The 24,877-nt window shown below is 43.9% G+C and overlaps 1 protein-coding gene across 1 annotated transcript in view; it reads right to left on the bottom strand.

Annotated features, from left to right (window-relative positions):
- The window catches only part of PLPP4 (phospholipid phosphatase 4), a 149,154-nt gene extending 124,536 nt beyond the window's left edge, over positions 1-24,618 (bottom strand). The window contains exon 1 of the mRNA XM_077126222.1: positions 24,515-24,618. Coding sequence (XP_076982337.1) covers positions 24,515-24,570 — 56 coding nt within the window. The 5' untranslated portion in view covers positions 24,571-24,618. The remainder of the gene's footprint in view (positions 1-24,514) is intronic.
- Positions 24,619-24,877: the final 259 nt, after the last annotated feature.

Below are 24,877 nucleotides of genomic sequence, written 5' to 3'. Positions count from 1 at the left end.
GGAGTAGGCATTTCCACCAGCCCAGTGCACGGAAGGTACAGGGATTATGGAGCCATGTGGATTTGAGTTAGAAAACTTGCTCTTAGTCATCAGTTCCCCAACAACCTAAAATTAGAATTATATGACCCAGCAATTCCACTCTTAGGTATATACCCCAAAGAACTGAAAACAGGTGCTCAAGCAAAACACTGCACGTGACTGTTCAGAGTAGCATGACTCATAAGAACCCCAGGGTGGAGACTGACCAAAGGCCCATCAATGGAAGAATGGATTAACAAAGCGTGTAAATATACACAATGGAATATTACTCAGGCATGAAAAGGAATGAAGTGCCACTGCATGCTACAATATGCAGATGAACCGCAAAAACATTGTGCTAAATGAAAGAAGCCAGACACAAAAGGACAAATCTTGTATGATTCCATTTATATGAAACATCCAAAATAGGCAGATATATAGAAACAGAAAGCAGATTTGTGGTTGCGAGGGGCTGGGGGAGAGGGGAATGGGAAGCGACTATTTAAATAGCTACAGAGTGTGTTTGGGGTGATAAAAGTGTTATTAGACAGTGTGACAGTTACACAGTGTCATGCGTGCACGTAATGCCACTGAACTGCACATTCTTAAATGCTTAAGATGGTAAATTTTACATCAGGTGTATTTTACCAAACAATAATAATAATAATTAAGAACTCAGCTCTGCCACTTGGGAGCTGTGATCCTGAGCACACGACTTACCCACCTGTGCTCTGAGGGTGGCACTGCGGGGACTGGAGGGGACATGCACAAGACAGGCCGGCCCAGGACCTGGGGTCTAACAACCACCGATCAACCACTGTCCTCACTCATCTCTCCCTCCACTCCAGCCTCACTGGCCTCCCTGCAGGTCCTTGAACTTGCCTAGCATGTTCCCAGGGCAGAGGGTCTGTCCTCGCTGCCCCTCTGTCTGGTATGCTCCTTCCCAGACACCTGCCTGGCTTTCCCGCACATACTCCAGGCCTCTGCTCGAGTATCATCTGATCAGCCAGGTCTCCTCTAACATTGCCCCGTAAAATAGCAACAGCCCGGACCCAATCCAGCTCTCCTCTCCCTCACCCTCATTTTTTCCCTTCTGTTCATCACCACCTACAGCCTGTATTCTGACTTGTGTGCTTACTGACAGAGTCTTTCTCAGATTAGCATGTTAACATCAGGAGGGAAAGGATGGCGTTCTGTTTACTGCAGGATTCTTGGGGTCTAGAATTCTGCCTGATGGCTGACAGTTTTTCAGAAAACATACTAAGCAAATGAATGGAATCCCTCTTTATATATGCAACGAGAAAAAAACCTCAAATATACTTGCAAAGAGAAAAAAAAAAAATTCAAATATACCTAACTAAGATCCCTCTGATTACTGGTCTGCAGTCTTCGTTTGGGCCACAGAGGAGAGTTATAAAAAATGAATTAAACTTCAAGGGCACATTAATGCCTCCTCCCCTAACACACACACACAAATGCACGTGCACATGTACACACACATGCACACACACACACCACTCTCCTCAACCACTGGGAAGGCCGAGCATAGCGGGATGACCAGCCAGGACTCTGGGTCCCGGGGGCTGGGTGAGGGTGCGGGGGGAGCCGGGCAGCCGGGAAAGGTCTCCGCAGCAGGAGGAGGCCTGAGGGGGGCGGGGAGACGTCACAGCCACCTTCAGGGCTGGAGGTTCTGCCGCCTTGGAGAGCAGAGGGGGGCAGAATTCACTTTACAAATGAGCACCGAGGAGACCCCGCAGGCGGCTCCACGTTTTTCAGACACAAGCTGCTTCCGAGCCAGCCGGCTCCCTCCCCCGGCGGCCGCCTCTGGCTCTGCCCCGGCCAACTGCAGAGTAAACTGCTTCCCATGTAATCCTTTTAGGGTTTACCTTGTTAGCTTCAGGCCCATCATTCCTGTCAAGATTTTTATGAATCTTGATTCTATTATCCTGCATACTAGCCTGCCATCTCGGTTTTGTGTCATTCCCAAATTTGATAAGCCGGCCCTCCATATCTTTATCCAAGTTGCTGATAAAAACCCTAGACAGGGGCGGCTGGATCCCAAGTCGTGAGGCTGACAAACACCCTGGACAGCTCCGCCAGCTGTGCACCAGATGTGCAGCAACAGCTGACATTCCCTGGATAAAGCACTGCTTGGCTTCTGATGACTGTTTAGACAGAAGACATTCTCCATTGTCCTGGGGGAAGGCACACCCAGGAACAACGATTTTAATTCCTCTCTCCTCTAGGACTCAACTCCTCTAGAATAAGTCAGCAGTGAAAGAATTAAGAAGCTTCTGGGCCTGTAGAATACTCACGCACTTAAATAGGGAAAGTCACCAGACCCCAAGCTGACCTTCATCACTTATTTTACACGCAATTTTAATAAAGTGCCTATCTCCTTCCAGGGTCTTGGCAGATTAGCAGCTAAAAATGGAAGTGGAAAAGCAACTTGCTCTAAGCAAGCCTACTGTCTATATCCTTTCATGAACAGAGAAAACAATTTAAACTATAAAAAACAAACTACAACCATTAAACTCCCCAGTGAGTGCAGAGAGAAAAGGCTTTACACATTTCTAAGGGAATAAAGGAATTCCAGGCCTAACCAGGGCCAGCAAGAGGTTACATTATGTTCAGCATCCTTTGTTTTATTACAAAGGTAACAGCATTATTTTAAAAATGCCTGACAATACAAATGTCACTGACACGTGGGTAAACATATATTCATTCAACAAACATTTCCTGCACACCGAGACACGCCAGGCTCTGGGGAACAGTGAAAAGGCACACTGGGGATGGCCTCTGCTCTCACAGAACTTGCAACTTGGCGAGTGGAGATAAACAACAAACAGAGACGCCAATAAGTAACAGCAGTGTCCTGTCAGATTATAATAAACAGCATGAAAAAAATTCAGCGGTAACGGAGTGGAGGGAGGCCACTGAACACAGTGCTTGGGGAAGGGTTCTCGTGTAAGGAATATTTGAGCGGGGCTGGCCAGATCACACTCAGCAAGGAGGTACCATCTTCCTAGAGGGCAATTTAACAAAACTGGGGGTAGGGAATCATTTGACCTTGAAATTCCTCATCTAGGAATCAAGTCAAAGAAAATAACCAGAGATCTACCCAGAGACGTGTGGACCAAGGCGTTCATCACAGTGTCACCTACATCAATTAAAACCTGGAGACATCGCCTAATGTCTAACCTCAGCAGGCTGATTCTGTTATTATTTACCTTCATTTAACGGACTGCGTTGAAGTTTTCAATAAAGCAGGTTAGAGAATATTTATTGGCAGGAACATGTTGAGGGTATTTTCTTTGGACTAGGAATACCTTTTTTGGGGGGGGGGTCTTTTCTTTTTTCTAAACTTTTTAAATTGTATAATATATATACAAAGCAAAGAGAAAAAAGCAGTAGTTTCCAAAGCACTCTTCAACAAGTAGTTACAGGACAGATCCCAGAGTTTGCCATGGGCTGCCATATATCATCTCAGATTTTTCCTTCTAGCTGCTCCAGAACATGGGAGGCTAGAAGGAATATATATATATATTTTATCATCAGCTTTTTCTTTTTTTGAAAAATAACACATATACAAAAAAGTCTTAAATTTCAAAGCACAGCACAACAATTTTAGAACAGATCTCAGAGTTTGGTATGGGTTACAATTCCACAATTTCAGGTTTTTCCTTCTAGCTGCTCTGAGACACCAGAGACTAAAAGAAATATCAATACAATGATTCAGCAATCATACTCATTTCTTAAACCCTGCCTTCAACTCCACCATCACCTTTGATCTTTCTATCCCACTCTTTAGGGGTATTTGGGTATGCCCACTCTGCCTTTTTCATGTTGGAAGGGCTGTCAATAATAAGAGGTAGGGAGATGGAACTAGCTGATGTTTTGGAGAGGCTGGGCCCTCTAGGTTTCAGGACTTATCTGGTCCAGGGACCCATCTGGAGGTTGTAGGTTTCTGGAAAGTTCCCCTAGTGCATGGAACCTTTGTAGAATATTATATACTGCCCTAGGTGTTCTTTAGGACTGTTCTTTAGAATTGGCTGGAATGGTTTTGGTTGGGGGTTGCAAGTTATGATAAGCAGCAAGGTCTAACTGAAGCTTGCATAAGAGCAACCTCCAGAGTAGCCTCTCGACTCTATGTGAACTCTCTCAGCCACTGACACTTTATTAGTTACACTTCTTTCCCCCCCTTGTGGTCAAGATGGTGTTGTTGATCCCACAGTGCTTGGGCCAGACTCATCCCTGGGAGTCATCTCCCATGTCACCAGGGAGACCTGTGGTTATACATATATATGCATTTATATATATATATATATACACATATATACATATAACATAAAACTTTTCCTTATAATCATTTTTAAATGTACAGTTCACTGGCATTAATTACATTCACATCCTTGGGCAGCCATCACCACTATTTCCAATACTTTTTTATCACCCCAGATAGAAACTTTATCCCACTAAAGTCCCCAATTGCCACCTCCCCCAGCCCCTGGTAACCTCTAATCTACTTTCTATTTGTATGACTTTGCTTCTTCTAAATAGTTCTTATGAGGAGAACATACAGTATGTGTCCTTGTGTCTGTGTAACTTCACCCAGCATAATATCCTCAAAGTAACCCATGTTGTATCAGAATTTCATTCCCTTTTATGGCTGATTAGTATCTATTGTATGGAGACCACATTTTGCCTATCCATTCATTTACTGATGGACACTTGGGTTGTTTCTACCTGGCTATTATCAAAAAATGCTGCTATCAGGCATAATTTTGGGTAGAAAAAAATATCATATGGTATAGCGAAAACAAAAACACTAAAAGAACACAAACCAGAGCGTTAACGGTGGTTTGGTTTCCCTAGGTGGTAGGATTGTAAATAATTTCATTTTCTTTTCAATTTTTCTCTCTGTTTGTATGTTTCCTGAATCAAGCCCAAATGTGCTCTATAATTTTTAAAAACCATGTACTTAATATAAGTACAAGCTGTGGTCCTGGAAGCGGTAAGCTCTGGGGGAAAAGCAACCACACAAAAGAGCTCACTCCCTAGGAAGCAGTGTGCAAAAGCTGAGTGGGATGGGGGCGGGGGGCAGGGGGGCTGGGCCAGCGCCTCCATTAAGGGCCCCTCGGGAGAAGGTCAGATGCTCTGCTCCGGGCGTGGGCCCTCAAAGCAGCCAGAGACCTGGGCAAAGGTTAGGGAGGAAGCCAAGCCCAGGCCATGGGTCCGGATGTCTAATTCAACACACACACCTGCCCACCCAAACCCACTGTCACCTTCGCCATGACCCCACTTGGTCCTATCCTGCAGCACTGCATCAAAAGGAGCCAGTACAATTTCCTCATCCCATTTCTCGCTGGGAAAGAAAAGCTACCCTCTCTGCATGACCCATGCCCTCCCGCCACTGTTTCCCTGAAACATCACAGGGACGCGCGTGGATCAAGGGCTGCAGTCCCTGGAGATTCCAGCAGGAGGAGCCCCTGCCTCCAGGAGGCGGGCGTGAGACCCACAGTCATCATTAATATCTCAGGAGCACCTACCAGGCCGCAGGCATCTCTCTCGGGGGCTGGAGAGACAGTGGTTTACACAGAAAACAGCCCTCCTCTCCAGAAGCCCCTGGTCCGCACGGTGCATGTCGATGCCCCGAGACCTCACTGAGAAATTGGACTTCGATTTATTTGTATCTGACACTGATTTGTGCTGAGGATTCTTCCGTGTGAAATCGAACCCAGCGCAGTCCAAAGCGAGGCCTGCTGTCTGATTTCCTGCTGCAGGCAAACGCTTGTGATTTCTAAGCACACCCAGTAGAAAAATGAAGAGTGTGATTTTCAAGCCACACTACTCAGAAATAATAAAAAAACAAACAAACAAACAAAAAACTGGCAATGGGAGTACTTCTTTCTGGAACCTGGTCTTCACATAGCTCTGCTCTCTCCTTTTCTTAAAAAAACTTGAAGTCATTAAATGTAATCTGAAAAATTATTTAACATCTTTAGATTCTCTGGGAAGGCAAAAGAAAACTCTCAGGCAGTAATTCCAAGTGCTGACATAGCCATAGGGAGATTTTTTTAAAAAAACGCTGCTCTCCAAGACTAATTCAAAGCAGGAGGCTCCTGTTCTTCAGAGGAAAATGAAAGCCATGACTCTCACTTCGGGCATCAAGTAGACGGATAATCCATCAAGCTCCGTCCAAGACTCCTGATGCTTTTTATTTGGCCATTCTAAGGCAGATAGTTTTCCAACACTGCCTGCTGATATCCAGGGAGAGATTCTATTTGTTAAAGACAGAAGCCACAATGATCGTGAACTGAGACTGATAATTCTTATAAACAAGCAGCTCTTGTAGGTGGGACGAGGTCAGCATGATGAGGGGACTAGTGGAGAAAGCACAGGAAAAGATGTTTTGCTCTGAAGATGGGGGCAAGTAGAAAAGTAGGGAAATTCGGAGACAAGCACCAACAAATACGATGACAACAGCTTCCATTTGTGGCACGCTCTCTGTGTGCCAGGCACTGCTCTGCCCGCATTTGATCCTTGACTACCCCTTCTGGTAGGTACTATTTTTATCCCCATTCTGCAGATTAGTAAACTGAGGAAGAACGTTTAAAGCAACTCATACAGTGGTGGAGGCAGGACTGAATCCCAGGCAGTCTGGCTCCAGATCCTGGTACCTTCACTGCTACACTCAACCACCTCCGGGTTTGGGTTGTCATGGCCAAAGTACATGTCAGGCACACTGGGCTGCAGGCCAGCTGTGGGTGGCTTGGGACAAGGCCAGTGTCCCCAACGCAGCAAAAAGAACCATGAGGCAAGGAGCTTTTAGAGTCAGGCAGACTTGGATCCCAAGTTCACCTCTACTGATGGGCAGATGGCCTCTGGCATTTAATGGTCCCTGTGCTTGGTTTCCCCACCTATAAAGTGAGAAGAAGAATCACATCTAAACTGCAGTGCAGTTGTAAGGATTAGATGCACTGATAGCACAGGAGGCATAAGAAGTGCCCTTGGCTCACAGTCACATGCAGCAAGAAGAAAGAGAAGGAAGAGGAGGAGGGGAAGCAGCAGCGGTAGCTATTATTACTCCTGGAAAAGCAGTTCAAAGGGCAGGTCCTGGGGCCGGACACCAACAGCACGGTCCATACAGAGGACAAGCAGGGCTTGTCTGAGGTGTCCGCCACTTCTTTCCCTCTCCTAGCTCTAGGAACTACTGTTCTTCCCCCCTGCGCTGGTCTGAAGCTCTTAGGAAAGGCCATATTCTTTTAATTCATCCCTGCGGGGGCAGACCTTTCGTGGCTGAGACTTTCTGCTTAGGTTGTTTCAATTGAGATGTGACTCAGCCCGTTCAGGGTGGGTTTTAATCCTTTACTGGAGTCCTTTAGGAGAGGATAAAAGACAGAGAGAAATCTTGGAGAGAGAGCTCAATGAGAGAGAGAGAAGCACCCTGGAAATGCTGAGTGAGGACCCACAGATGCTCAGAGAGAAAGCCACTGTGAGCAGAACCTGAAGGCAATGAATCCAGGGAGGGAAAGACTGGCAGATGCCAGCCTTGTGCCTTCTCACCTGACAGAGGAACCCTGGATGCCATCAGCCTTTCTTCAGAGAAGGTATCGTCCCATTGATGCTTTAATTGGGTCATTTTCATGGCCTTAGAATTGTAAATTTGTAAACTAAATAATCCCCATCGTAAAAGCCAAGCCATTTCTGGTATATTGCATTCTGACAGCTTTAGCAAACAGAAACACCACCCAAGCCCCCAACTCCATGTTCCCCCCTAACTCCTTCCAGCAAGTCCTCGTGCACTGGTGATTTCCTAAGCTAGTGAGATTGGGCTGATTGCACCCCAATTTCCAAGGGCCCTGCTGTGCACTCGTCCTGAGGAAATGATCTGGGGTCCTGAGGAAATGATCTGTCAGTTCCCAAAGTCTGGCACGGTTCTGGCTACAATGGGACACAATCAATGCACGTCTAAGGCAAAGGAGTGAATGAATGTAGGTGCAGGTGAGGTGAATGGACTCTGAAGTCCCCACATCATCCACTTCTGTCCCCAGACAAGGAAACTGTGATGTCACCATCTGCAGAGACTTACGCACATAGATATTCACAGCGTGGTATATGGTAACTCCAGTTCTCAAAGCCCACCATTGTAGAGAAAAACACTTTGGGAAATGCCCAGCCCCAAACCTGAGGTTCCTCTGTAGCCTCATGCTTAGAACAAAGCCCACAGAAAACCTCAGGCCAGGGAGCCCACGAGGAGGAGAGGACACCACCAAGGCAGGGCTTTCTCCATCTGTCACCTCATGTTCTCTGGGCCTGCAGGCTTCCTTCTCCATGCATCCCACAGCAGTGCGACACACAGGCTAACCAGGATTTCCAGGACTTCCCTTTGAGCAAGAGTTCGTTTTAACAAGAAGCAGCTCTCCTAGTTAGCTGTTTCACAAGGCCGTCTAGAAAACACAGCTTATCCAAACGGTCCCAATAGGAAAAGGACAAGCTCAAATGCGCAGAAATGGGAATCACTGGGTACAGAAGAGGCCACACACTACAACGTGCCTGTGGGACTAAAGCCCAGAGGTTGAAGTTCTAGACTCAGTCCTGCTGCTCAACAGCAAAGAGGACTTGAGTTAAAAAGAAAAGAAAAGGAGGGTACGGATGAGATGACAATCTCCAGGGGCTCTGGCAGCTCAGACACTGGGTATAAAACGAGTCACTCTGGTGCCTGTCTTGGACCTCCTTCCTGCCCATATTCTTTAGGAGTTCTTCCTTCACTTTCCCTTCTCACCCAAACCCGGTATAAATTGTCCCAACACACGGAACATTCAAAAATTTCCCCCCAAATACTGTCATCTCACTTATTAACAAAATGACATTGGGCAAGTTTTTTAACCTTTTAAAGCCCTGGATTTCTCACCCAAAGTGAGAATTATAACAATCCTATCTCATAGGGCTATTTGAAGATTTAATGATTAAGTGAATTAAAAGCTGTTAGCATACTGTCTGGCATCTGGCATATGGTGAGTACTCAATAAATATTAGTTATTATTATTATTATCATAATTATTGTTAGCAGCAGCAATCTAAAAACCAAACATCCTCAATTTGTAACTTTTAGAAAATAGTAAAGGAATATTGTGTCAGGAAAAATCAAAGCAAAGCATCTCTGCTTCACATGGCTTTTGATAAAGTATTCATACTTTAAAGTCTAATTTAATATGTCCTCATTACACGACCAAAGATCTTTGCACTGGCCCACAACAGTGAATTATAGCACAATACATTCAGCACCCACGTATTTAAGTCACTAAAAAAAAAAAAGAAAAGAAAAACGTGGCCTTCTACATAACTGTCATCAGAACACATTTATTCAAGGCTAATATGTTCAGACAAAACATCACGGCGAAAGTAAATTCTGAGCTAAGTCTTGGAAAATGTGTAAAATATTAAGTAGACAAAGAAAAGGCCATTTGAATGATGACTCAAAACCATAAAAATGTTCATGCATGAAAGCAGGACACTATGGATTTTTAATATTTTTCGTATATGAAAAAATGTTAGCACTGCATCAAAGAAAAATTTTAAAACCATTTTAAAAAGATGTCTAGTTCAAGATGGCTGATTTAATTCATATACTTTCTCTAACTTCCCCCTCAAAATATCACCGAAAAGCATGAAGACATAAACATAAATCCATAATCAAGGCAGAGGGTACCACAGCAAAGCAGAATAGGAAAACAATTATGAAAAGACAATGTACACAAATGGGAATAAACTGATGGATAATACAACAAAGAAGAAACTGCCTTGTAATGGACAGAGTCACAGTGAAGGAACCCAAAAATCTGTGTACAAATTTCCTTCAAATCATTGTCTAACTCATAAATTGGAAGGAGCAGGACAAGAATTCCAAGGACCCCAGTAGAAAGTAATAGCCAAAGTCTAAAAAGTCAGACAGGGATTTCAGCCACCAGGAGTGCTAGGAGACAAGAGTTTGAGGTTGAAATGTCTGCAAGTTAGGGGGGCTTGGTAAATACTTCAGACATTCCACTGAAACCTCAGGAGGGCAAAACCATAGGAATAAGAACGGTATTCTAGGACTAAGGTATATACTGTAGGACCAAAGGCAAAACTGAAATAAAACTCTCCAAGCATAGACTTAATCCAAGGTTTGTGATGACCCAACAATAAATTACCTGCCTGCATTAACAAAACTACATACTCTGCAGAGGACAATAACAATTCAGAATCTCTATAATATTTGATTCGCAATGTCCAGTAAACAATAAAAAAGTATTACACATGCAAAGGAAACAGGGAAGCCTAGGCCATAATCCAAAGGGAAAAAAAAGTCAATCAGAACCATAGATCATCCTGATGTTATATTAGCAGAAAAGGAAAGGACTTTCTACTATAAATATGTTAAGTGGAAATAAGGAAAGATGAACAGATGGAAAACATCAGCAGAGAAACTGAAACTCTACGAAAGTAGTGAAAGCAAATTCTAGAATTGAAAAACTAAACATCTACAGTTAAAAATTTATCAGCTGACTGGACATAGAATAAAGAACTAGTGAATTCAAAGACAAATCAACAGAAATGATCTTAAGAAAAGCATATAAAGGAAAAACATAAAATAAAACTAAACAGACCATCCGAGACCTGTGGAACTCTATCAAACTAATAGTTCTACTATATGTATAATAATTAAAAAACAAGAAAGAGAGAATAGAGAGAATGGGGCTGAATAAATATTTGAGAAAATAATCTCTAAGAATGTTTAACTGATGAAAGACACAAAATGATATCTCCAAGAATCTCAATGAACCCGAGCAGGAAAAACACAAAGGAACCTAAACATATCATAGTCAAACTGCTGGAACTCAAACCTAAAGAGAAAGCCTTAAATGTAGCCAGAGGGGGACAACACGTTACATTCATGAAAAGAACAGTAACAATGGCAGCTGACTTCTCATTAGAAAAAAAATGGAACCTCTAAGACAATGCAAAGACATTTTTAAAGTGCTGGAAGAAAAACAACTGTCAACCTAAAATTCTATACTGAACAAAAATATCTTTCAAAAATAAAGACAATGTCAGGCAAACAAAAGCTGAGAGAATTCATTTCCAGCAAATCTATACTATATAAAAAATGCTAAAGTAAACTCTTTGGGCTTAAAGGAAATAATCTTGAATGGAAAGCCAAATCTGAGCAAAGTAATAAAAAACATAGGCAATGACAAATATGTGAGCAAATATTTAAAATATACATATTTCTTAATTTCTGTCACAATTTCTTTATTGTTTCATACAAAAATAATTTTAATGTCTTACGGAATTAATAACATACATACATATACAACAAGTAAAATATGTGGCAAAGCACCAAAGACATAAAGGGAAAAATGATAGCATGCTGCTGTAAAATCATTTTGTTTTATGTGAAACAGTATGATATTGACTTACAGGAGACAGTGATAAGTTAAAAATACATATTGCAATCCCTAGATTTGCAATTCAATATTGAAAAAAATGTGTTAAGAAGGTACATCTAAAAATCTAATAAAAGGGATAATATGTAATACATTAACATTTACTTGATTAATCTGAAAGAAGACAGAAAAGGGGGACAAGGAACAAAGAGAAAACAAATAGCAAGATAGTAGACAAACTCAATCTATCAGTTGTTACGTTAATTGCAAATGGCTTAACAATTACAATTAAAAGGCAGAGATTAGCCAGTTATATAATAATAGATGCAACTAAACGCTATTTACAAGAGACCTACTTTAAATATGAAAATAAAAGGATGGGAAAAGATATTCTGTGCAGACATTAATATCAAGAAAAGCTAAGGTGGCTATATTAATATTAGGTAAAGAAGACTTCAAGACAAGGAATATTACCTCACATAAAGATGAAAACTTCGTAATGATAAAAAATTCAATTCATCAAAAGGAGATAAAATTTAAGAACAATAACCAGAAATGCAAACATAAGAATTATGACTTAAAAATCACTAAAGGAAAAAAAGGAGGGGAGAAAATTAAACTTGAACTATGTAGCTAAAAATAAGAAGCAGGGGGAAAAACATGAAAATAAAGAACCATAGAAAGGAAAAAAAACAGAAAAATTTGAGAGAAATAAGGCAAAATATCAGTTTTCTCCAAAAAAAAGAATGCTTTAATTAACCTAGTTTGACAGAAACAGCATACCTTCACATTCAAAAGACTAAAAGAGTGAGAATACCGAGGATTTCAATAGCACAGCTGATTTGCTTTAGTACATTAGAACTTTGTACCCATCAAACAGAAATTATCCATTATGTTCAAACCATATAAAAGCACAAAATTTGACTACACATGTGGTCACAAAGAAAATAGTAATAAATCATAAAGCACAGAAATCACATAAGCCACAGTTTCTGATCTCAATGTAACCTGCCCGACCACACAGTTAGTAAATGGCAGATCAGGCTCTAGGCATCCTGGTTGTAGCGCCTGCAGCCTTAACTGTGGTGCTATACAACTTTCCCAGGATTTGAGCCTGGGTTGGTGGGGTACAGGGGAGCACTTCCCCTGCAGATATCTAAATACACTATAAAATTAAAATGCTGTGTTGAACCACGGGCAAGTAAATAGGAAATCAGAAGAGAATCCAGAAGCAATCCCGTAGACACAGGGAAATTTGTATCTGATAAAGGTGTCACTACAAAAACAATGGTCTATTTCATTATCACTTAATAATTTGAGAGGAAAAGGTTACATTCCCTACATCACCCCATAAATTAAAAAGATAAATTTCTATTATACTAAATAATTAAAATTAAGGAACGAAAGTGTAAAGTACTATAAGAACCAGGAGAATATTTCTTCTATTTTAGATGGGAAAGGATTTTTTAAATAAAATAATCTCTCAAACCCAAAAGGAAAAGACTGATCGATTTAACTACATAAAAATTAAAAGGCTACACACAATAATAGCTATCACAAAGAAACCTAAAAGACGATCACAGACAGGAAGAAAATATTTGTAACATATAAAGGAAAAGATAATTATCTATAAGCACCAGGCACTCATACATATCAGTAATATTATCCAAAGATCCAGCAGATGCATAGACAAAGAAAAATAACAGATATTTCACTGAAGAAATCTAACTTTTCCATATGTATGTGAAAAAATGCTCAACATTAAACATAGAGAAATTAAAATAAAAGAAAACGTTGGATAATATTCCCTCTTAAGGCAGAAATATAAAATATTAATAATTTTAATAATACCCAGCATTGGCAAGTAGGTGGGAAAACACATACATTCCTTCACACACTGTTGGTGGAATGTAATTAAGTACAGCTCTTAGGACAGACCATTTGGCAGTGTCCATCAAAATTTAAATACATGTGGCCTTTGATCCAAAAATTTCACTTTTAAAAGTTCATCACACAGAAATACTTGGACAGATGCAATATAATACAATGTATGCACAACCACATCGTTGTAAGTCAAACAACAGGAATAATTTTTGGCTGTTCTTGCACTCTAACATCACTTTTCAAAAGGCTGTGCTGATTTACAATGCCACCTGCAGCATCTGCTCACACCTGTTTCACCACAACTTGCACATTCTGGGTGTTAATCTTCCTGATTTTCCGATTTTTCTGTAAATATTTTAGTTGATGCAAAATGTAGAAAGATTGACTTTGACACATTTCAGCTTTAGCTATTTCTAAAGCAATCACAAAAGAATCATCCACTGTCCTATCCAGGGATATTTCCCTGTCTTAATTTGTTTTGTCTTTCCCTGTAACAAGAAACATCTATAATAATCACAAATAATGTGTGAATAAATGTTTACTACAAAATAATTTAGGCAATAAATAGCATAAATGAAAAAGCGAGCATTACATAATCCCATCAGCTAGAAACAACTATGATTAAGATTTGCTTATGTATCTTTAAGATATCCTTCTTAGAGAGTCAAGCACAGATTGATGGTATTACTACATCAGAACAGCATTATACACATTTTTCTAACTGGCTTTTATCACTTAACAATAGTTTGTGGCTATCTCCCAAATTAATAACTAGTTATCTGCATAGCCAATTACAGTGGCTGCATATTTCTTCATTAGAGCACTAATCTACACTCAGTGTTACTTTGTTGTTTTCAGTGCAAATCTTGCATTTCAATGGAAATCACAAATGCAAAGGTGTACTAGGTATTTGTACAGCTCGTTTGAAGAGTTCTCTGTTCCTGCCCTTGCCCCTTTTTCTCCTGAAGAGCTCTTTTTTCTTAGTGATGGCTAAGAGTTCTCAGTATAGGAGGAACATTAGCTCCTAACTGTAAATGGGGACAACACCACCTCCTAGAGGACTAAAAGGGTTAAATGATGTCATATGGGACAGGTGCCTCAGAAAGCTGACATGCTAAGGCGAGTTTCCTTTCCTTCCTCTACCTCCCCTCTCTTCTCTAGCAGAGCTGGAGAAATAAGGTCAATTAAAGATACCTAATATCACGATGTAGCGAGGCGTGCAGGTATTTCAGATGGAGAATCAAGGGAAACTCACAGATGAGAAAGCTGAGCCTTGAATCAGGATTCAGGAAGTTTGGGACAGACATTCAGAATTGTCCAAGAAGTCAAGTCATTGAAAAAAAGAGATTGCCAACATGTATATATGTATAGGTACATTTTAATTGACCTTATATCTCCACCTCAGAAGTCAGAAGGAAGGGAGATAGAAAAAGGAAAGAGACCCACTTTGGCACCTCCTATGGGCCAGCTCTGGACCATCACACCAATAGATCTTTACCACCCCCAGAAGGAACACTGGCATCCCCACTTCACAGATGAGGAAGCTAGGGTGCATCTTCATGATCAATGGGGTCAGGGTTGAATTCTAAAGCCCAGGTCAGAGTTGAACTCTAAAGCCTAGGAGCTGGATGACCACTGCCTTCCTGCAGAACGAAGATCCAGCTTTAGGCTTCTTTACGTCACTCACCAGGCCCACTGCCTGGCTTCACACAGGGTCTGAGTGTCTGAGTTGAGTCAAACAGATGAGCATCTCTTTAGAAATCAAATCGTTCTTTAAAAACCTGACAAATGACCCAGCATTTCTCCTAGGTGTCTACCCAACAGAAATCACAAACATATTCACCGATGGACAAGAAAAGCAATCTTGTCCATTGGTGAATATGTTTGTGATTTCTGTTGGATCATTTATACAGTCATCCTATGAAATGTCTAACAGCAAGGAGAATGCACAACCCCCAACTACAAATAACACAGGTGGATCTCAATAACATGGCAAAAGCTCAAAAGCAGCCAGACACCCAACAAAAGTACACAGTGCATGATTTCCATTTAGACAGAGTTCAAAACTGGGCAAACTCATCCCTGGTGTTAGAAGTCAGGGTAGCGATCCTCTCACGGACTGCAGAGCAGGCGTGGGGGGTGGGGATTCTGGGGAGCTGTGAAATTATGAACAGTGCACTTATCTGTGTGCATGCTATATTTGAGCTGAAATAAATGACACTGCCATTTTCGTAGCTCAAAACAGTTGAACAGCAACAATTTCATGTGGTTCAACCTAATACCTCAATAAAAACCTTGTTTCATAAAAGCTTCTGGGAAAGAAGAAAGAGCCCTCTAGCAATGAACGGCAGACTGCTACCATTGGAAAACCAACCTAAATGCTTCTGCAGTTTCTGATCCTGTTTCTAATACATCTTCATCGGAGACAGCATAACAACAAGTTCCTCGCCTCTATGGGGCAACTTATCAGTCATGTATTGAAAGACTGTGATTAAGCTGTCCCCAGGCTTCACAGACCACACCCTGGCCCCGCGCAGCTTCCTGCACACTCTCCTCGGGCATCTCAAAGTCTCCCCTTAACACCTTCATGGCTTTCGGTTACCTGATGAGGACACTTGGCAGGCAGCAGTCTGGCCTGGATTAGCACCCTAATTCTGCAAACCCAGTTGTAAATTCTAGCTCTATGAACCAATGTTTCTTATTCATCCACACAACAGCAAGATTGTATTTTTTAAAGAAGCAATGTTACTAAGATAATTTTTATATTTAAAAGCACTATTATGGAAAAATAGCAGTGCTGTGCTTTTACAAGCCTTGTGTGGGTCATAAAAGACATAATCTTTATAACTAATTGAGATAACTTTATCCACAAGTTATGAAACTAATGATCTCCTTTTGTAGTGTTATAAGCATTTATCTCCTTGTGGAAAAACATCAACCATTTTCCGAATTCTAGGTACAGCCCACTCATTTTACAGTGGCAAATAATATTTCAAACAGAAGGGTGCTCTACTTATCAGATGACAAGGCAGAAGGCTTCCCAGGGAGGGGGAAGGAAGCCTGGGGCTCCCTTGCTCCAGTACACATGGCTGCAGGAGGACAGGGTATGTCACGAGAAGAATTCTCTCAGTGTGGCTTCTAAACGAAGTCTGTGTGATGAAAACAGAGCTGAAGGAAATAATGAGAACATCGAATTTCCCTTACACATTATCTCATGCGGCTAAACTGGTAACTCTTTTGATCCAATGTCCTAGAATCACTGTTGTAAGAGTCAGCAATTTAAGTCAGGAAGTTATAAGACTGAGCTCACCCCTCACCCCCCACCCCCATCAAACAGCAAGCTCCCCAGGCTGCTTTGGAGGTACAGCTCATGAAATGTGCTCATGATGAGGTGCACATATCACTCTGGGTGGTTAAAAGGAACCATCTGATATACAACATATATAACAACATAATATACAGTAGCTGAAAAGTGGACATAACCCAAATGTCCATCAACAGATGAATGGGTAAACAAAATGCGGTCTATACCTACAATGGAATATTATTCAGTCATAGAAAGGATGAGGTTTTGATACACAAAAAACACAGACAAACCCTGAAAACATGATGCTGGGTAAATAAGCCAGACAAAAAAGGACAAGTATTTTTATGATTCCAGCTACTTGAAATCTCTAAAATAAGCAAATTCATAGAGAAAGAAAGTAGATCAGAGGTGACCAGGAGCAGGAGGGGAGAGGAGATGGGGAATGAGTGCTTAATGGGAACAGAATTTTAATTTGGATGATGAAAAAGTTTTGGTAATGGATACTGATGACAGTAGCACAACACTGTAAAAGTAATTAATGCCACTGAATTGTACACTTAAAATAGTTAAAATGGCAAATTTTCTGTTATATTACTGCAACAAAATCTTTTCCAAAAAGGAACTATTTGAAATATCTTTAAAAGAGTTTTTATTTTACAGAAATCTTGTAGCTAATTGTTCATAGCAAGAATATCATTACCTATGACATTTCTCTTCAGTGTTCACTAAGTATTAATTTTAATAAAAGAAGAATAACCTTGTCATTTGTGGGACATTTAAATGAACTGGGCACGTCTCGTTAATGTTCACAAGCCTTACATTCCTGCATAACTATTCTCAGGAGCCTTCCATTCTCCATGGAGCAGACCAGGAAACAAAAACGTAAACTGGCGAAATATTTTGCCCAAAGGCTGACACAGCTGATAAACTGCAAAACCAGGATTCCAACTCAGGCAACCTGATGCCAAAAGTCACACTCTTAACCACTACCTACATCACCTTTCCCAGCTACTGTGTAGCAGGAATTAATAAGAGCACACAGAAGACATCTAATTTTATATTAGGCACTTAAAGAACATATCTAATAATAACCAGTAAGGTTAATTATTATCCCCATTTCCCACAATAAGAAACTGAGAGTCAGAGATTTTAAGCAACTTGCTAGCTAGTGGCAGAGCTGAAATTCAAACACAGATCTGCATACCTCCCAAGTCCATAGTTCCTCATTATAGCACTTTGCTTCATACAGCTCCCCTTGTTTCTAGAGAGTGAGCAAAACTATTACAGGTGTATTAGACAGTTGAGACTTAGGCTACAGTAGCTAAGCAACCGCTCCCCCATCGCAGCTAACACATAAAGTTTCCTTCCTGCCCAGAGTCTACTTCCAGTAGTGACCCACTGTGCAGCTCTCCTGGGTGCTTCCGTGTCTCAGCCTTGCTGTCTCAGCACATGGCCTCTGGGCTCTCCACCAGAGAAGAAGGGCAGGCCCTGAAGGTTCCCCACTGCTTCTACCCAGAGGGGCCACCTCTCATTTCCATCCACGTTCCACCCATGTCGTACGACCTACCTAAAGGCAGGGGTTAGGAGGTATAGACCTCTGTGTGGCCTTCTTGGCGAGAACCAGAGGAGACTGCCTACCCCAGCAGGGTCTCAAATTGCAGAAGACTGTACATCAGTGGTTCCCAAACATGAAGGGCACCATTTGTTAGAAATGCAGATTCCTGGCCCTCCATTGCATATGTTCATTCAGTTAAGTTTGACCTGGGCCCCAGGTAATTGAGATGCAGGTGGCTGGCTGGCCACCTTTGAGAAGCATTGCTCTAGACTGATGCAGACCCCTTAGGCTATAAAAATGATCATCAGAAACTGAGTCCAATCTGATGAGCACTCATGAGCCATCTATCATGCTCGGGCCAAGGTCTGGTTGCAAAGTGGGGAAAGCAAAAGGGAGAATGATGAAGTTCTAGTTCTAACAGTTCAACAGCTTACAGCCAGAGAGAGACATGGAAACCAGGGGCCCCCAAGGCAAGGCGGGATAAAACAAGCGCCCAGGGAAGACGCACGCTGAGGACTGTCTCGCAGAAAAGCAAACAGGACCTAGCGCCAGGATGCTATTTGGTTTCAAACCTTTCAAGAGTTCCAATTCCTGCCTCTAAGGGAAAGTCCACACTACCAGGCAGAGCAGGAAGACCATTCACAGTCCCCCCCCAGGGGACTCCTGTCACTGCATTCCTCCCCCATCTCCTGGAACCTGCACCCTTGCTGAGGCCACACACGGCAACTCCATCCCCAATGCAAGACATCTTTGTCCCAGGATGCTCCCTCTGCAGGAGTCTGCTTGTCTCCGCCCTCTACATCAGCACCCAAGGCTCAGGTGGGGTGCAGCCCTGCGAAGCCTTCCCTGTACCTGCCCCCCAGCCCCCGCTCCCACCCATCCCTGCAGGAGTAATTAATTTTCCCTTCTGAGTAAAGTCGAGCATGTTGCTGGAACTACCAAGACCGTCCCAACCCAGAGTCCTGTATGGCACTCCTAGGGGTAACAACAAAGGGTCTGTTAGTTATTGTCAATATTTCAATGCCACCTGCCATCCAGCGTCCTCAAGCAGCCTGCCTGGGCCAGGCTGAGAACCAAGTTACCCTGCGTCAGTTGGAATTATATTAACCAAAGTTAGTCATGAAGGAGAAAGAAAGTAACTTCTATAGAACCTGGATTTAGAAGATACCAAGTAAGCATCTGGTGAATGGGTGAATGGTAGAAAAGAAATGTTAGGGGGGCACAACTTTTTTTTACACTTTTCATTCTGATCTACTTTCAGACTTACAGGACAGTTGCAAAAATAATACAAACCCATACAGAAAATTCCAGCTTGCCCTTAGGCCCCAGATCCCCAGATCCCCTCCCCCAATTCTAACATTTTGCCACACTTGTCATGTCGTTCGATCTATCTATCTATTTTCTGAAAAACTGAGCGTAGGTGGTATACATCATGCTCCTTGAGTGTTCAATACGACCATGTATTTTTCCTCAGAACAGTTATTCACTTATGTAACCACCCTAAGCGGGGCACAACTTTTAAAACGAGGGATTGCACAGGGAGGAAATAACACAGAGTGGTCTGTCGTGCGCTTGCTCTGCTGTGCTGTGACTCCTCCCAGCCAGCTGGCCATCCTCTCCTCTCACCTCTGGCACCAGCTACAGGCTCCTCTATAGGAAGTGCTCAAAGACGGATGCTGGAGTGAACTGAGGCAAAGCAGGAGGCATCACCTGGGTAACCCAGCACCCTGAGCAAACCTGCAGCTCCGGGGGGGTCATCCCACCCAGGGAGTCATCAGGAGCCACAGGGAAGGAAGAAAGGAAGGACAAATGGACCCAGGGAACCCAGACTGCCCAATGAACTAGGCAGATCACCACCCCCTAATTCAGTATTTAACACTGTCACCATCTTTCCAGGCTGTAAACAAAGGACTTTCTGGATTAACTGATATCTGGAAAGCAATGTCCAACAATAGTAAAAGAAAGCTGTGTGTCACTAGTCCTTTAGTAACTGCATCCACGTTCTTAGTAGCAATTTACTCACCACATCTTGCCCACCAAAGAGCTAAGGGAGACCCTTCAAATCTACAACATGCACAAGCCTCATCTTTAGGGAATGTGAAACACTACCACCATCCCTCCCTCTGCCACTGAGATGCTTCCTAAGATAGTTTGATTTCAGAACAAGAGTGACATCAGGGTCCATACATTAGTCCAGGCAAAGTACATTTCCTTCTCTGGAAAACAATGGGTCATATAAGGGGAATGCTTATAGGATGCAGGCACTTTTGCTCCAGTCTGAAAGCCAGACTGAAGGTTTTGGGACAGGGGGTCAACTGCCTTTCTAAACTCTCATTTCCTTATTTGTAAAATGGAGATAATTAACAGTATCTACTTCATGTGAGGAGACACTTAAAAGAAAAATCACACAGAAAGCCCTTTGCACGGGGTAAGCTCCTGACCAAGGCTGGCTGTTATTTTTTCTAAAGCAGTAGAGCAAGGTGGCTGAGAGTCCAGACCACACAGCTGGAGCATCTAGATCCAGATCTCAGAGCTGCCCTTATTAGTTCTGTGACTTGGGCAGTTCCTCAACATGGTGGTTAAGTTCATGTGTCAGCCTGGGTAGTTTATGGTGTCCAGTTGTTTGGTTACAAAAACTCTGTTCTGACTGTTACTGTGAGGGTACTGCACAGATGGATTTGCATGTGTGGTCAATTGGTTGCATCCACAGCTGATTGCATCTACAATCAACAAAGGAGGCTGCCCTCAGCAATGAGAAGAGTCTCCTCATTCCTGTCTTAAAGCCAGAACTGAGGTTTTCAGAATTCCAAACATTTCTATCTCTACTTCAGTTAGCAAGCTTCTACAGAGAAATTTAATGTCACCTTCATCAGAATTTCCAACTTGCAGTCTTCCCTCTGGAATTCAGACCTGCCGATCCCCAAGGTCGTGTGAGCCAATTCCTATAATAAGTATTTACATATATACTGATTTCTCGTCAGTTCTGTTAAACCGGAGAGCCCTAACACTTACCCTATCTGTGCCTCATTTTCCTCCTTCATGACACAGAGATAACAATAACACTACTACTTCAGGTTAAAGATTAATGGCATATGCAATAGTCTTCAGTACTGCCTGGCCTGTACTAAGTCAATATATAGGAGCTATTATTATTGGCAATGAAAGTAAAAGTAAAAGTAGTACACACATATGAGCATACCACTGGTGTGTTGGGCTGCTGACCAAGCTACTTCATTTCCTCTAGGACTGGCTATTGGCATTTGCAGAAATGCTCACAGGATCTCTCCTGGAGTCTTGGGTGGCAGCAGGAGAGGGGAAGCCCATGTGCATCTCTTTCTCCCTGTCCTGCCCACATGCATAAGGAAGAGCAAAAGGTCTCTAACCCATGAGCTTCAAAGCACTTAAATGCAGCCCCAGTGACATACATCATACTTTTATTTTTTCCTAACACTGATTTTCTTTAACCAATTTATCTGTTAGGTTAGACTGTATCACCATCCCTGACTTGATTACCCATTATTAATTCTCTTTCCAGTGAATTGAGGTTCTTGGGCAGGACAGACCCAATGGCACTAAACGCTACTTGGGTGGTCTACAGAAGTTCCCTGGAGAACATTCTCTCTGAATTCCAAATGCACAAAATCTCAATGCCATACCTGGTCTGCAAACAGAAAACCAGTTCCTTAAGAGTCAGCAAGGGAGAGCCAACATTCCCACTACCTGTAGGCAGTTCAACATGGGTAGTTCAACTAACAATGCATTTTGTTAGTTCTAACTTCAAACCTGTTCCAAGCATGTGAAGTTGCATTTCTGCTATCATACAGAACAAATGTAGACAAGGGATAGGTGTATCTACAAGTAACATCCCCCAGAACCATAGGTTTGCAAAGAAGTTAGGTACTTCCCACCCTCTGCAAAAATGCTTCTCTCATCCTAAAGAACAGAGTACATATAGCAAGCAGAGCTAAGTGATGAACTACACTGGCTAAGTTAGAGGCTGCCTCCGAGAAATCAGACTCAGTTAGCCAGAGGGCCTGCCCAAGCAGCAAACACACAGGAAGAGGCACGACTGTCCAGGCCATCCTCTTCCGTACCAGCGGTAAGTGCAGCCTGCCCAATTTAACCATCAGCGCAGTCCTGGCAAAGGAAGAATAAAACTTCCCCCCAAAGTCAGCCTCTGTCATCACGCCAGAAGCATAACTGAGAAAACAAAGTGTCATCTGTCTCTCCATGCTCCGAGTCCTTCCTGAAGTCATTATCTGCCTGATGATAACAGCATCTGAACATCCAAGATTTCCCTCCAGGGAGTCTCGTACCACACTGACACCAAAGCCGATCTTTGCAGGCAAAAGAGCCACAAGTTGGACGGGTTGTTAATATTTCCAGCTGAGATGGAAGCAGGGAATCGTTCAAAAATGTCTTCAATGCTGGTGTTTCCCTCTAGGGAACATGACAGCAGATCACCCATTAAATAATAAAAGAGGGAGAGATGGGAACAAAGAGGGATGTTTGGGGGACAGAATGTAAGCTATCATTCTGGTTTCTATACAGCATCCTTAGAGGAAAGTAAAAAGCACATAAAACAATAATTACCAAGTTTTCAAATCCATTGCACAGATCACCATATATTAGAAAACATTTCTTATACATCTTTGGGGGAAGTTTTGAAGGGAAACCTAAAACAAAATAAATCTTTAAGATACTGGACCCTTTTTTATCTGGTAATTCTGAGCAGCAATCAAACCAGGTAGCCTAAGAGTCTATACCATTTTATTTAAGCATTATTCACACATTCACCCAACAAATGTTACATTTTACTGCACCCCAAACATTATTTTATCACACAATAATTGAACGGGGTTTAACATATCTGCCAGTTGGAAACTGTCCCCAACTGATCACCCAGCATCACTAGTTTTAATGCATATTCCACAGGCAGAAAAATAAAAGGGGAGGGGAGTGTTTTCTGTTTTCCCAAACGCATCAAGACCCGAATGAAGTTCTCCCTCCTTCTACACAGTGAATAACAGCAGTGTTCAGTGGAAAGCAGAGAGGGGGGCTTGCCTGCATCTGGGAGCTCACCACCCTTTCTGATAGTGTGAATAAAGACTCTGGGTGAATTCAATTCCTAGTAAGGGAAAACATGTAAGAAAGAGCATCTCTTTCCCTATGTATTCCCTGGGCTGCTCGGAACAGAAGTCATCTTTGACACAGCACTGCCGTCCACCCGCCATCAACGACTCTGGATGCCTTCCGTTAGGAATCGCAACCTTGGGCTTTTCCAAAAAACCGCAAATCCAAAAAGTTCACGCAATTTTAACATTTAAAATGTGTCAGAAAACAGCTAAGGGGCAGAAGAGAGAAAGGACCTGGCCCCTAACGGACGGCCAAGTGCAGGTGCAGGGCGCCCAGGTGACAACAGGAGATCCCAGGGGGGGCTATGGGGTGGTTCTCACCTGGTGCTCAGGGCTCCTGTCTGTAAGGCAGCGAGAGGCGACAGCTCCCCGCTGCTCGGGTGCGGGAGGCCGGTGGGTGGCGGGTCCCCGGGGCGCCTGAGCCTCAGGCATCTCTGAAAGGACCTGCGCCAGTGCGCACCCACCCCCACCTCGCAGGTTTCCGGGATCGCCGTTTCCAGGTGTCAGCCGCTCAAAGCCACCCGAGGCATTTCCTCCGCTGTGCCGCTGAAGGGCTCGCGCCCCGCACTCTAATCGGACATCGACTCCCGCAGAACCCCGGGACGTATCTAATCCACACGCCCGGCTGCGGCCCCCACTTCCCAAGCCTCCGCAGCAACAGTTTTCCAGCCGGAGAAGTACCGCAAACCCCTCCCGGGAAAACGCTCGCCAGGACCCGGGAGCGCGGGTGCCAGGGAGGGAGCCCGAGCCTGAGCAAGGCAGCAACTGGGGGCCCTGGGGAAATGGGGCCAGGAGCAAAGACTGCAAACAGTGGACTCGGAGGATGACACAGGCGAAACTTCCCGAGGATGCTGGATGAGGGTGCGCGTCCGAGTCCGGGGGAAGCAGCCCTGAATTTCCCGCGAGGTGCGGAGATCGCGGAACCGCGCGGGCGGGAGCAGCCGCGGGACCCGCTCCGGGGCGCCGAGGGCAAGGCGGGAGCAGGGAGCACCCCGCGCGCGGGTCCCTCAGCGCCGAGCGTCCCAGACGAGGGAGGGCGAGGGTCTCCCTTGTTCCCCTAGGACCCATCCCGGGCTCCGGGCGGCGAGGGGCCTCGAACCCAGGAGCCAACAAAGTTGGGGCGAAGAGAAGCTGGGTCCGCGGTCCCCGCGTGGGTGCGCCCCCGCCCGCCGCGCGCCCTACTTACACGAAGACCCCGAAGAGCAGGGCTCGGACCCCGATCTCGATGGCCAGCTCCCGCATGGTGCGGCCGGAGCGGCTCCCGCGGCGGCGGCTGCTGTTCTCGGCGGCTCCCGCAGCTCGGCCGGCGCCGGCTCGCCAGAGCCTGGGCTGCGAGGGCGGCGCGCTCCAGGCCGCGGGCGGGGGCGGAAGCGGGCGCGAGCGGGGGCGGGCGGGCCGCGGGGAGGGCGCAGCCCAAACCTCCCGCCTCGGGCTCCCGGGCGCCGGCCGCTCCCCGACGCTCCCCGAGCTCCGGGCCCCGCGTCCCCTTGTAGGGCGGGCTCGCCCCGGGGACTCCTGGCTCCTTGTGGCCGGGGCGTGTCTCAACGTC

This window comes from Tamandua tetradactyla, chromosome 13 (assembly GCF_023851605.1).
Source record: "Tamandua tetradactyla isolate mTamTet1 chromosome 13, mTamTet1.pri, whole genome shotgun sequence".
NCBI classification, from domain to species: Eukaryota; Metazoa; Chordata; class Mammalia; order Pilosa; family Myrmecophagidae; genus Tamandua; species Tamandua tetradactyla.
The sequence above is the reverse complement of the archived record's forward strand: the minus strand, read 5'-3'. Positions and strand labels throughout refer to the sequence as shown.